The sequence below is a fragment of the Mastigoproctus giganteus genome, chromosome 1, assembly GCF_048544385.1.
Source record: "Mastigoproctus giganteus isolate SK-2022 chromosome 1, ASM4854438v1, whole genome shotgun sequence".
Taxonomy (NCBI): domain Eukaryota; kingdom Metazoa; phylum Arthropoda; class Arachnida; order Uropygi; family Thelyphonidae; genus Mastigoproctus; species Mastigoproctus giganteus.
This window is the reverse complement of record NC_143575.1, coordinates 111101195-111116674: the sequence shown is the minus strand read 5'-3', so window position 1 is coordinate 111116674 and position 15480 is coordinate 111101195. Positions and strand designations below refer to the sequence as shown.

The window sequence follows — 15480 nt, the reverse complement described above, 5'->3', positions numbered from 1 at the left end:
AGAGTATCCCATCCAGGTTGTTGATTGGGTTAAGTTCGGTTTTCTTTGACGGTTTTGGGGATTGAAGTCCAAAAGTTTGAATTGTAGGCATTGTGCAGAGCTGCAATCATTCTTTGAAGAATGTCCCATTGTGGTTAATGGTCATTTTCTGTTAGAGGAACAGTGGCATGGAGAGTGCAACTGGTTCCACTCACTTGCTAGTTGGAGGATAGTGAATGGCGGTATATATATGTTACATGGATTAATAATATGAGTTCACTGGGCATGATCATGAATTATACGTCTTGCGCCAGTAAAGCAAGACCACATACAAGAGACGAATGGTGTGTGTATGTACTTTACATGGAATAAAATAAGAGTCACTGGGCAAAATTAGATCTCTGTTGTTGGTAATGCAAACCACATACACGAGATGACTGCCAGCACTCATCGCACTGTAAAATGGCAGATTCCACAATTGGGTGCATATGTACTCTCTTATTACGGTTCAAGATTTTACAATTTGATATGTGTAGTGCCTTAAGCCATGAGTGTTGGTGGTAGTCACGTGAGTAGTCGATGATCTCAATGTCATGTCGGGCAACAAGGTTGTGTTGTTCAACCCAATAATGCTCAGCAACAGTAAAGTGTTAGTTGTCTGATGGCATCGGGGGTTACCCCCATCTCCGCAATGCTCAGCAACAGTGGAGCGTTTGAAATTCAAACTCACGAGCTAGTAAGTCACACTTATCCAAAATATGAGTTGGATAACCACAGTTGGAAAGATCTGCCCTTATTTTGGAAATATCTAATTGCCTGTCAGCTGTGGAGCTAGAATGAGTCCAAGCACAGGTAAACAAGGTACGCGCCGTGCTGTGTAAATGACTAGGAGCAACAAACTCATTATCATGTGGTGGAAATAATCCACCACATGATAATGAGTTTACCTCAACTGCCTACATTCCCTATTATCCAGGGGTGTTGGATAGTCTTACCAGAATTTTATGCTCCTATCACATACGGTGTATGCAACTTGCTGGTAGGAAATTATATTTGATTTTTTCTAAGGTGAAAACACCCATCCCCTCCTTCTTGCGTAGCAGTTCTGTGTACTGCATTACATTAGCATTAGTAGAGTCACATGATGTAAGAAAGCAAGCTTATATAGCATAAGCCAAAAAAAACAAAAAAAAACCCCACCTATTTCACTCATCTATTCACTCCAAATGTTTGTGTCTAGTTCTGCCTTAACTTATTTAACTTGTTGGCCTCCACTACAACAGATGGAAGTTTGTTCCAACTATCAACTACCCACTGGCTAAACCAAATTTCTGCACATCTGTTCTACAACTGTCTTTCCTCATTTTGAATTTATTCCCCCTCAGGTTTGTAATCTGAGCAAACAGAAGGAACCCATCAGAATTCAGGGTTCTCAACCCATTCAAGGCCTTATACACCTCAATCAGATCACTTGCAGGAGCCTAGTCTCCAGTCACTGCAATTCGTAGAACTTAAGCCTTGGTATGAGGACCCCTCAGCAATTTTGTTGCACTTCTCTGTACACGCTCAAGCAACTCAACATCCTTCCTAAAATGAGGCCTCCAGACCCGTGCGCAGTGCTCAAGGCACGGCCTGACCATTGCCTTATACAAAGGGATAATGATAATCACATCCTTTTCTCTACTAGCAAAACCCCATGACCTGCTCTGGCAGCCAGTCTGCATTGCTCAGAAAACTTCCTATCTGGCTGCACAATTACTCCTAGATCTTTTTTAATTTCTACCACCCTAAGTGTAGTATCATACAGTTGGTACTTTTCTCTGGGATCACTTCTACCCATATGCAGTACTTCGCATTTGTCAATATTAAACTTCAGTTGCCACTTCTCAGCCTATCTGCCAAAATTTTCTAGATCCTTTTGCAGTAGCACACTGCCATTACTGTTATTAATAACCAGGGTTAATGTCTGAAAACTTAGACATTAACCCTGATATGCCTTCATCGATATTGATAGATACACAAAACAACAATGTGCCCAGCACCGAACCCTCGGGACTCCACTAATAACAGTAGTCCACGAAGAGCAGTGTCCATCGATAACCACTCTCTGCAGTGGTGAGCTGTGAATATTTTAACAGTGGGCTCGCAGTTTTTCCGACTTTCTACTGCTAATTTGATCGGTCATGGAAGTGACGTCATCCGTGGTTTCCACCAGAGGCACTTCCCACGCTTGCATTTCTAGTAGTGTGATTAGTGCACGTGACGCATTTTTCATGACTGCCAGTATGATGATATCTTGAGTCAGGGGTGGATTGGGGGCCTTTTTCTCCTTTAACCATGTGTATCAGTGTATGTGTATAAGGTCTATCTAAAAAAAGGGGGCTTCTTACCTCCTTAACCATGCGTATCAGTGTATGTGTATAAGGCCCATCTAAAAAAAAAAAAAACGTAAAAGCCTTGGTCGTCATGCCTCCCCTTATGATTATACCTGGATACGATAGAATCTGGAGTTCTTTTTAGAATTTTTGAAAAGTATGACGTCACAATTATACTTTCTGAAGTTACTACTGCAGTAAGTATGATTACAACAATATACAAGTATTTGTATATTGTTGTAATGACGAGAATACATGTTGTAATTGCGAGAATACAAGTGTTTATCATATGACTGTAAGAATACAAGTGTTTATCATATGACTATAACAATACAAATGTTTGTCAGCAATTTCTTTTTTTCGTCTCTCGCATTTTCGTTACATTCCATTGTTAGGTGCCTCTAACAGCTGCATATGTCGCTTCAATTACAAGATCGGTACATCAATCGGCTTTATTTTACAGAGATATTTAGATACTTTGCACTCGCAAGTATACATCTCTTACTTTAGTTGTCATAAATCCATTGTATCTTGTCTTCCAGAAATTATGAAAATTTGTGAATGTTCAATAAAATATTTACAATTCAAAAGCTCTTTTATTTCATAATCAATAAACAAATCAAGATACCTAAAAGAAACGCTGAGGTTGTTTCACATAAACCACGTGCTGATATATACATATGCAACTTTTTTATTCGTCTTTTTTTTAACAACTAGGGAAATATAATGGATACATTTTTTCATGATAAAATTCTAATATTGCGAATAAAAAATAACACAAAATATTTCCCATATCACAAATAACATAAAAACTATAACAAAGCATTCCACAATATATATTACATGAAGAAAAAATGATTACACAAATATTCAAGAAAAATTTATTCTAAAAATTGCCACATACAATTTACTTCTTTATTAATATTTGTTGTAGATCTGCTTTGCTCAGTAGCTGAGCATTGATTTGACGTAACGATCCGGATCAAACTGAAGCAGTAGTTTTCCATGTAGATATCATAATCTGCAATATGCTTAATTGTCAACATTATTCATTCATTCACTCAATATTATTCATTACGCTGAAAGCTCACTCAGCTTAATCACTGCTAATTGCAATGGTTTCAAAGATATTTCTGGCTTTCTTAATTGAAAAGGGAATTTCACTCGATTTTAAAGATAAACTGTCTTTGACAAAACCTCTCAAATCATTAATTTTTATTTCATATTTTATCAGAAAACCGAAAAATTTCTTATTCGGGTTTCACCATCTGGCCACCGAGACGAAAGTTCTTTCATATTCCACGATTCCAAGTAGCATATTTTAAAATTTCTTTCAATTCCTTGTCATCAATGGAATAATTATTTTCATTATTTAATTTAAAATCGCTCTGTTGCATTAATAACTTATCCTTTAAGGATAAAATAATGTATTTAATAACTTGTCAAGAGGTAATTTTTTAAATGTGTTACTTTCGATTTTGATTCCTTCAAATTCTTTCCACTTCAATATGCTCTTAATTTAACATCATAATTTCCTTCGGAATTTTTCAAATTAGCAATAGCATTGATAGTTTGAATAATTAATTTATCTTCTTTTACCATAGTGATTCTGTAAAGCTTCTGAAAGGTAAGAGAGCTCCTGCAGGACACAGGGTAGTAAGATATCTTACTACTCTTCCAGAAATTCCACATTGAAAAGTCAGTTTAATAATCCTGAATATTTAATTTCTGATTCAAAATGTTTGCACAAAGCGGGATAATTCCTTCAACCCGCAATTGCTGTCCACAAGCAACAAGCTGCTCATCGTGCCCCGAACACACGACCAATCTTTATAGTTTCCACATCAGTTCTTTAGCAATCATCCTTAATTGGCATAGGGTTTTTGGAGATTTGTGATATAATTCATACAGTTGTTGTTTTTTTTTAATTATTGTCCCTATGCCATTATATTTTAGAACATTTCCTTCACAGTGAAAGCCTCAAAGAAGTTTCAAAATCTGCCAATTTCTTCTTTGCAAAGTTTGTGTAATATTTTAGTTGCCTCAAGCTCTCTCCCCTCTACGTTGCTACTGTCAGTCTGTCACTAGTTCTTTGAATATTGTGCACAATGTCAGAATTACATGGATATTCAGCTACTGTGACCATGTAAACATAGACAAGAGAAATTTACTGGAAGGCATGGATCACTCACTTCTCTGAAAAACATAGCCTGTTTGTCGGAGTAAAGGGGCTATAATCAGAGCCTATAATCCGTGTTGGGAATCTTCTTAATCCTCTGAGTGGCTATGAAAAGCATAGTGACGAGCACGACTTCTCAGTATATGACTGCAGGTTTTAGGGACACCACTAACATTGTGAAACGGTAATTGCTTTCACCCTTAATTCGTGCTTTCTAATTACCTAAAGGCCAAAGGTGAGAACAATGCATACACAGTTGTCTCTCCTAATCCGTTCGTTTCATGGAAATTTTCTTTGTTCAACGGAAACTATTTTAAATGTAATTACCAAAGGGAATAAAAAAAAATTCGCTATAAAGAAGTTCGTTAAACAGAGGTCCGACTCTAATTAAATCAAAAATGAAGCAATTTTAAAATACATAACCGATCGAATGCTGGGGATGGTGCCCCGCTTGTCGCACTGTAGTTTCAGCTCTGGATACTCAGTAATTGCATTCAGGATTTCATTTGTAAAATAAATGACCTTCTCAACAATGGGCTCGCAAATTTTCAAAAAAAAATAAATAAATAACAATGGGCTCTTGCGAGCCCACTATAGCTGACCACTGACTCTCTGCCTTCTCCCACTCAACCACCCTTTTATCCATTGTAGAAACTTGTTCTGAATGCCATACAGTTCCAGTTTGTACAGTAGTCTTCTGTGTGCCACAGTATAAAAAGCTTTGCTGAAATCCAAGTATATGATGTCAAAATTATTTCTTGCATCCAGGTCCATTGTGACCACATCATAGTATCCAATCAGATTTGTCAGACAAGACTTCACTTTAACAAACCCATGCTGTGTCTGAACTTTAACTGCTGTCTTGTCCAGATGATCTTGCATTACTTTTTTAACAGCGACTCCATTATTTTCCTTGGAACATAGTTAAACTAAAAGGTCTGTAATTATTTGTGTCACCCTTTGATTCCCCTTTGTGAATTGGAGATACATTTGCACATCTCCAGTTCATGAGGGCTTCCTGTCAGTCTAAGGAAGCTATCATGTGGCTAAAGGTTTGCTTACTTCCTTTAATATAACTGGTTAGATCTCATGCATCCCAGGTGCCTTTCTTTTGTTCAATTTCAAAAATTTCTCCTCTACTTTACTCTCAGTTGTTACAAAATCATTTAGCTCCTTGCCAGAGTTTGAAGTTAATGTTGATAAGGGGCATTCTGGTGATGCCACAGTTAGTTAAAGCCAGATCACTGCATTTTGACGTCATCATAAGTGGACCGTAAGGACCACAAAGCTACATTGCTGCACAGAATTGAGAAAAGCGAAAGCAAGAGTTGAATGTAAAGCTGCTTTATTTTTTGTGTATAATGGAAGCTAATGTTTGTTGCAAGGGTCAGCACAAAAAATATATATAATAAATAAATGAAATAAAAAAAAATTTCAGTTTTGATACTTAAGTGTGATAATTTTTTTTAATCATAACATTCTGAAAAAATGAGGACAGCACATTTTATAGTTAAGTATTTTATTACATTTTGATTGTTTTTCATGTAATTTGTAATCCAACTAATTAGCATTAGTAGAGGCATACGATGCCAGAAAGCAAGCTTATGCAGCATCAGCCAAAAAAACCCCCCTCCCATTTCACCCCCTCCATGTCTGGATTGTGGGCATTATGTAGGTGAAACCACTAGGAGATTAAAAAATCATGTTTCAGAACATGAAGGGGCTCTCTGATCTGCTAATTTCAAACACTCTGCTGTTGCTGAGCATTACTGGATTGAACAATACAACCTTGATGGCCGACCGGGCTAGCCGAGTGGGTAAAGTACCTGCCCGGCAACCCAAAGGTCGCGGGTTCGATTCCCGCCTCGGGCTTGGATCAAAGTACTGCAAAAACCTTGGGAGGTGCAATATGGCCACAGAAGCCGATGCGCCAACAACTACCAAATCAAAAAAAAAAAAAAAACAACAACCTTGATGCCCGATGTGACGGTGAGATTGTCGACTACTCACGTGACTACTTCCACCGCTCATGGCTTGAGGTACTACACATATCAAATTATAATAGTGTCTTGAACTATTACAATAAAGGAGTACATATGCACCCAATTATGGAATCTGCCATTTTACAGTGCGATGAGTGCTGGCATTAATTTCGTGTATGTGGTTTGCATTACCAACAACAGAGATCTAATCTTGCCCAGTGACTCTTATTTAATTTTATTCCATGTAACATACATACACACACCATTCGTCTTGTGTACGTGGTCTTGTTTTACTGGCGCAAGACGTATATTCGTGATTACACCCAGTCGACTCTGAAGAAGAGACACCTTGCCCTGAAAGGTACTGTGATTTTACATCAATTTTATGTATCTTTTATTTTATTTGTTATAATAAATCAGTTTTTCAGTTTTTTCGGTTGTAACAGAATTACTTAATGATTATGCAACCTGAAGGTAGAGAGCCTGTTTTCCATTATATTAAGTATAGATGGTTGCAATAACACTTCAATAAACATTTTAAAAGAAATTCTCACGTGATGTAACAGCATATTTTATTTTTATATAAATTCTAATAATGGCAAAAGATGTGTTCCCCCCCATTTCAAGCATTTAATAGCCCTTAAGTGGTCATACCTATAGTAGTGATTAGCTTAGTACTAGAGGTGGCACCTCTGTAGCCAGGTGGGTAGGAGCAGCAGTGCGTAGCACACGCTTCTTGATTAGACCGGTGTTCGAGCCTGTGACCACCAAATACGGAGGATGCGGAAAGGTCAGCGAATGACCACAGCATATTCCCGGAGCAATATGTCCTTAGTTGCTAATGCTCCTAAAAACCAAATAACAACAACAGTACTAGAGGTATGCTTACTTGAGGGTTATCAGCAGAGAAATCTTGTGATTTGCAGGTTCATCATCATCAGCTATTTTCAATCCACTGCAGGATGAAGGCCTCTCCAGCAACTTTCCAATTCCTTCTGTTTTGTGCAATGGCCATCCATTTACTACCCACAAACTCATGAATTTCATCTGTCCATCTCTGTCGTTGTCTTCCAGGTTTTCTTCTAGCTCCTCTTGGGTACTCTATTGCATTTTCCATCTGTCATCATGTCTTTAAGCTATGTGTCTTGCTCAAGACCATGTTTCTTTAGTTTTGATAAGAATGTCCTTTACTTGAGTTTGCTGCCTAATCCTTGTGTTTTTCTTATTATCTAACAATCTGATTCCCAATATAATTTGTTCAATTCTTCGCTGTGTAGTTCTCAGCTTCTCTTTCATTCTTTTGGTGAGTGCCCAAGTTTTACTTCCATAAGTCATGGTGGAGAGTATAATTTGCAGGTTAGAATAGCAAAAAGACCAATCTGCAGAAAAGCAAGATCTTCAGAATTTTACTGATATATGTCCTGTATAAAATTTCAGTATGTTTTGCTGAAAGTAAATCTGAAGAAGTAATGAGGTAATCTGAGTTGAATTGTGTGTTCTATTTTTAAATTTTTTTTGATTTGCTTGCAATTGTAGTATAGTGGTACTATGTGTATTTTCTGATTCTTGTAACTTTAATTGTGGTACACAACCTTGAAGTTACAAGATGAAGCTATAACAATAAAATTTATTTAATTAAAAGGAAACTAAGGCATTAAATAGCATAATGCAGGAGTGGGCACCCTTTTTTTGAATAAAAGGCCACATTCATTTTCAGAAATAGTGGAAAGGCCGCACCGATCCTTCGAACCACTACTTACGAAGTAAAACATACTTAATTATCAGAGTTAAATTTTATTACATATAACTATAGAAAAGGCAAATAAATTTCAATAAATCATACATATTTAAAATATTCTCATCATAATACATCCACCTACATTTTATATGAAATTATAAAGATAATTATAAAGATAAAAACCGATCCTTCGAACCACTACTTACGAAGTAAAACATACTTAATTATCAGAGTTAAATTTTATTACATATAACTATAGAAAAGGCAAATAAATTTCAATAAATCATACATATTTAAAATATTCTCATCATAATACATCCACCTACATTTTATATGAAATTATAAAGATAATTATAAAGATAAAAACCGATCCTTCGAACCACTACTTACGAAGTAAAACATACTTAATTATCAGAGTTAAATTTTATTACATATAACTATAGAAAAGGCAAATAAATTTAAATAAATCATACATATTTACAATATTCTCATCATAATACATCCACCTACATTTTATATGATATTATAAAGATAATAAATTATTTTCTAAATTGTTATTCAAATGAAAATTTATAGCAATTATTTAACATTCTCTCTGTGTATTATACAAGAATAATTAGAAAAAACTGTACTATTTCAAAAAATAATTTAAAATGAGTTAACTAATGAGTTGAAGATTTGATGCTTTGGTGGTTGAGTTGTTTACCAAAAAAGATGTCTCGGCTGAAACCACTTAGATTGCACATTTTTAATGAGCTAAACTCATCAGAATGCATTGGTTTCAGCCGAAACATCTTTTTTTGATAATTTACTAATGAGATTTTTGGGTTTGTTTTTTATTAGATAACAACTGGATTAGGTTCCGTCTTAGTTGTACACAACTTGAGTTGGTCTTCTAAATGAATATCAGATATCTGAGCCCTTAAATGACTTTTAATTTGTGTAAGGTATGAAAAAGTTGATTCGCAACAATACATAGTTGCAAAGCAAGACAGCAGTCGATGAGCATGTTGATGTAAACGTGGGTATTCAACTGCATTTTTCCATATTTCAATAGGATCTTTTTTTGTATCAGAAAAAGTCTTTATCATATTATCTTCTCCTCATTCAATTAATTCCATCTGTAGTTCTGTGGGTGCCGTCAGGATATCAACTAAATGTGGCTCATATGCCAATTTCATTTCTAAAGTATGTTCTTCGAAATCAGAAAATCTATCATTGTATTCTTCAATTAGCATGTCCAATACGGTTATGTAGTCTTTGAAAGTGTCACATACAACATATTTCTGCTCTTTTAACATATTTTTTAAATGAAGGAAATGTTCCCCAGATATTTCTGATTTAGAGAAAAGAGTTTTGTAAAAAATTTAATTTTTTTCGAAATACCTGAATTTTTTGCCACATGTCATATATATATGTCTTATTTTTCCCTGCAAATAAACATTTAATTCATTTTGCTTTTCCATAATATCACACAAAAATGCAGCATTTCTACAAAATTCTTCATCTAATAAATCACATTCTTGCTGTTGTTCCTCGTAAAATTTTTTAATTTGTTCTCGCAAAGCCAAAACTTTTACTAAAATTTGTCCTTTTGATAACCAGCGCACTTTACAATAATATGGCAAGTCGACATTATATGTCTCATCATCCAATATAAGCATGCTTCGAAATTGGCGATGTCTTAAAGCATTTACTCGAATAAAGTTAACAATTGCACTAATTTTGTCCAAAGTACTGCTCAATGTGGAGGATTTAGCACAAAGGTTTTGTGCTAAATCCTTTTGGTGTAATATACAGTGGAACGAAATTAACTTTTCTAAATTGGGCTTTTCTTTTTTTAGCAATGAAACGAATCCTTCTCGCTTTCCTCTCATAGAAGGTGCACTGTCCGTGTAGAAACTCACCAGGTTACCAAGGTTTAGTCCTCTCTCAAGGCACATTTCTTTAAAGTTGTTAAAAATATCAATTCCACGAGTCCTTCCAGTGAGCGTACCCAAAGCCAGTAGTTCCTCGTAACAATGAAAATCTCAGTTATAGCACGAATAAAATATAATATTTGAGCAGAGTCATTTCTATCAGAGGTTTCATCTAACACTATTATAAAATATACATCTTTAGAGTGAATTATTGCCTGAAGTTGTTCTCCTACATTCTGAGCTAATTCATGTTGTTTATTAGTTATAATTTTTCTTGAGAGAGGTAATTGTTTGTATTTGTCAACTTTTTCCAGATCCAAACATCCTACTGCTTCAACAATACATTCTTTTATCATTTCGATGTCACTAAATGGTTTGCCTTTTTTTCCAAGTACAAGTATTTTGTATGTAACATCGGTTGCAGAAATTCCTTGCTTAATAAAAGCACCAAAAGCCTTTTCCTGGTGCTGTTTTTCTTTCTTCATTTTTTGAAGTGCAGATTTATGAGCTTCTTCTAATTTTACATATTTATGGTCCTTGTGAGATAGATAATGTTGATTTGCATTGTATTTTTTTAATGTTGTTAGTGCTGTATTACACATCAAACAAACCATTTTGTCTTTCACAGAAATAAGAAAATACTGCATCTCCCAATCTTCTTTAAATGTTCTGTTTTCTTCATTCAACTTCCTTTTAACTTTTTTGGACATGATGGGAAATCTAAAAATTAAACAATTGTGAAATCAAACATAAGAAATTACAGGATTACAAAATTCAAGACAAGAATACATACAGTTGTCAAAATATTCACAGTTACAAATATGCACATAAAAGCAACAGATAAAAAATCACGATGTCACAATTTAAATTTTAAAATAAAAAACTATTTTCGTCAAATTATTAACTCTTAAAATATTTTTTTTATTTCAACAAACTTAACAGAGGATTAGAATTTTTCTTTTATTAAATATCTTTCATTTTTTATCATTTGTGGTACATAAAAACGATTTTTAAATAAATAGAAAAAGTTAAACATGATATATTTTACTTTTTAGATAAAAAAATTTGTATTTTCCTTTTTTAATTATCTGAATAATGTTTCTGTATTGTGAAAAAAATATATAAAGCTTTTTATTATTAAACTTTTTGAATATTTAATTTTAAAAAATATTAGTTTAAAAGTAGTAGGATTTTTTAATGATTTTATTTCATCTTTGTGTGACAAAGGCCACACATAAGATCTTAGAAGGCCGCGGGTTGCCCACCCCTGGCATAATGCATCAATAGTGAGAATATTTAGATTAATATAATTTTTTTTGTGTGATTTTAACTATTCTTTTTTTTTAAACATTGTAACACATTGCAAAATTTTTTTAATTGGAGATTGCCAGGAGACGGTAAAATATAAGTATCTCCACTCCCATATTCTTGTGTCATCTTTGTTATTTTTAGATTTTGGTTTGTAATTCTTATTAATTAAATAATTTAGGTGACTGCAAGATCAAAGAATGCAATAGAAACTTGGTTTAGAGATTTGGCAGGATCAAAACCACTGACAAGCCTTGCAAAGAAGGTAATGTAAGAATGATTTTGCTTTTATTAAAATAGATATCAGCTATATTCTTTTAATGAATAGATGCAGTACTAATGATTTTAATGCTTTTGGTAAATTAGCATGTGCAATTATAGATTCATCTCTGATTTGTTTCCTGCTAATGGCAGTCATTACTACTGTCGACGGATTTCATTAACATGTTTGCCAATGCCACCTTTACTAGGAGTAACCTTACCTGGGTGCTGATAACAATATCAAGAAGAATGCTTTCTCTGCATTAAAAAACTAGACTTTGCATTTACTGTCAGTGTTACTTTTCTTTTGAACAACTGGTAGATCACAAATTTATCTGAATTTCTGAATAAATCATACAAGTAGTAGTAGTGGCATGTGATGCAAGAAAGCATGTGTATGAGCTTATGCAGCATCAGCCAAAAAAAAAAAAAAATCACACCATTCCCTCCAAATGTCTTTCCAGTTCCTCCTTAAATTTATTCAACCTATCAACTTCCACGACGGCAGATGGAAGTTTGTTCCAGCAATTAACCGCCCGCTGGTTAAAGGCAAATTTCCACACATCTATTTTACATCTGTCTTTTCTTAATTTTAATTTATGCCCCCTTAGGTTCGTAATCTGAACAAGTGGAAGGATCACATCAGAATTCAAGGCGTGGCCTGACCATTGCCTTATACAGAGGGATAATCACCTCCTTTTCCCTGCTAGCAAAATTCCTATATATCATTGACAAAACCCCATGACCTGCCCTGGCAGCCTGTCTGCATTGCTCAGAAAACTTCATATCAAGAACATGATATGAAAACTTCATATCAATTCAGTGCAACTAAGCAAACCCTTAGCCATAATTATGAGAGCATTCTTGGACTCAGGGGAGGTTCCCACGGACTGGAGATGTGCAAATGTATCCCCAGTTCACAAAGGGAGATCGACGGGTGACACGAGTAATTACAGACCAGTTCCGTAAAAACAGACATGCCCTACCATTGAATATTGTTTACATAAAAGGGGCAATGTCCCCCAGACAGTTCTTAAATTCTGGAAAGGTGGGTTTTTTATTCTGCAAAATATGCTGACCGATCACAGATTATCTCCAGTTTCCACACAGTATACTGAAGTCTAATGGTCTTAGTCGTATTGACATGAAAACCAAAAAATAAGCAGATGCTGTAGAAAAGGCCTACATTTGTTTCTCACCACTAAAAGAATTTGAGAAATACTTACCTTCAGTATTTTTTTTTTGCACTATTACTGAATTAGTTTGAAGTGAGACTCATGCAGAACTCTTCATTTTTATCTAACCAAATACGAACTGGTTTTTTTTATATTGTAGATACCAAAAAATAGAGACCACTTTAAAATAAATGTTTACTTTCTGCTTTGAGCTTTACTACACATATCACCTAGGCACTATTCTGCGAATTCAAAAGAATATTCATGAATATTCTTCTGAATTTGCAGCTGTAATTCCTGCTCTTTTTTCCAAAGCAGCCTGATCACATGTTTCTGATAGACAGTCATTCGCAGTTCAGATCCAAACTTACCAAACAATCCTTTTTTTTTTTTTTAATCCGTCTACTTTACTTTTTGGGAATGGTCTTCCATAAGTATTTTCACATTTGTGGATAATATAAAAAAAAAAGCCATGCAGAAGAAAAAACACTAGTGGCAATAAGAGTGTGCGTGAAAGAAGTTAACCACGGAGCACAGATTTTAAGAACAAGTAGCATAAGAACCTGTAGATTTCCTGTCAATGAAACTGTTTAGATCAGGGTGTGGGGTATAAAGTGGGACATGCTAGCTACAGTAGGAGTAATCAAAGATATCACAGTTATCAATGTAAGGGATTAGATTTCAGAAAAGTAAGATGCTAGTAAGTAGTTTTATCTTTAGATGTTGATGCAGTATACCCATTTGAAAGTAATAGAAGTTAAGGGATGGATGGATGGATGGATGGACATACGTTGTGGCTAATAATGTTAGCAACAGGCCAGAAGAGTTGGACTAACATTTGGGCATGAAGAAGGTTTCCTACTCTTAGCAGGAAATTTTGACACATCAAAATTGTTAAAATACTTGTCATAATTATTGAATCATTCTTCTTCTCCCACTCTTTTCCTTTTGTGTATTAATAACTTTCTTCCATTGACTGGAAATCCTATCCATAGTTTTAATGATAGCACATTTCATTCTACCTTCCAGTCTGTTAAACCTTGCCTGGCACAAATCATCGAATTATTGGCCCATTGCACTTCTACTCTTTCTAAAATAATGGAGAAATTCATTAACCACCAGCTCCCAAACTATCTTGAAACCTTCCATCTGATCAATGATTGCCAACATGGATTCTGTCAGTGTTGATCCATGGATGATATTCTTTCTTATGTTAACCATCTATTGATGGATTCAGTTGAAGAGTTACGTGAAACTCAGGCAGTTGCTCTTGACATTTCAAAAGCTTTTGATCATGTTTGGCATAAAGGTCTTCGAAATAAGCTTCCGCCTTATGTTTTACTAACTGTTTTTTGTAATTGGTTTGCAGTTTTCTCTCTGACAACTCACTGTGGGCGATGTAAGAGAGGTCTATCTTCTAACTTCTCCACTAATGCTAGTGTTGCTTCAGGGTTAAGTTCTTTCTCCCAGTCTTTACCTGTTGTAAGCTAATGACCTCCTTCAGTTGACTGGAAATCTGATCCATAGTTTTGCTAATGATAGCACATTGCATTCCACCTTCCGTATTGAGAAACCTTGCTGCACGAAAATCTTAGTAATAGTATTTGCCATATGGCGCAAGGAAGCCACAGGCTTTTGCTGCACTGGCCAAGAACAAACAAACAAAAAAAAAAACAAATAAGGTGATAAGAAAATATAAATTATGTGCTTCCTTCCTCACATAGGTAACTATCCAGTTGCATTTGAGTTTATTCAGACTGTCAACCTCAAATACCTTTAAATGTGACTTGTTCCAGCAATCAACAACTTTCTCACTAAAAAAATAAAAAATAAAAAAAATTTATTATTATTATTATTATTATTATTATTAGCCATATGATGCAAGGAAGACCGAGGCTTATGCTGCACCAGCCAAAAAAAAAAAAATTTCTGAAGTACCCTGAGAGAGAGAGAGAGAGAGAGAGAGAGAGAGAGAGAGAGAGAGAGAAAGAAAACAAGAGTCAGAAATAGAAAGGAATCACCAAGAAAGAGAAGAATGATGATATCCAGCTCAGGACCCTGGGTGTGCCAAGCCCATCTCATCAGATGTGAGCCCCTGGGGTTAAGAAAAATTTCTTGAATATCTCCTACCAAACTTAAATGCTTATCTTCAAGTAATTCTCCAGTGAGGCAAAGATAACTCGGTCGATTTTAATCCTTCTAAAACTGCCCTGTGTTATATCTTGCAAAAATAATTCTTCTGTTGCTTCTACACAACACTCAGATTTCTAAACAAGGTCACATATCTTTGTTACAGATTTCCCTGACTTATAATCTCCCTTCGATTAAGAGTACTAATGATATTAAGAGTAGGAGACCAGCAGAATTACTTAAAAAATACAAGTCAATGCTGAAAAAAAAAGTCGTGAATTAGGGTTGAATTTGAAAGTGTCTGCAATTCTGCCCAGACACGATAGGAGGAAGTATATGATGACAGCCTTGTTGATCAATTCGGCCCTGGAGAGGTTGTGCAAGGCTCAGGGGGTAGAATTTTTCTCAGCCTGATCTGTGCTTGTTAACAGGAG

General features: G+C 35.0%; 1 protein-coding gene across 4 annotated transcripts in view; it reads left to right on the top strand.

The window, feature by feature from the left end:
- LOC150091098 (mediator of RNA polymerase II transcription subunit 12-like protein) overlaps positions 1-15480 on the top strand; it is an 825386-nt gene that overhangs the window by 128483 nt on the left and 681423 nt on the right. For all 4 annotated transcript variants that reach the window (XM_090374287.1, XM_090374270.1, XM_090374279.1 and 1 more), the window contains exon 5: positions 11662-11745. In XM_090374287.1, coding sequence (XP_090230413.1) covers positions 11662-11745 — 84 coding nt within the window. The remainder of the gene's footprint in view (positions 1-11661; positions 11746-15480) is intronic.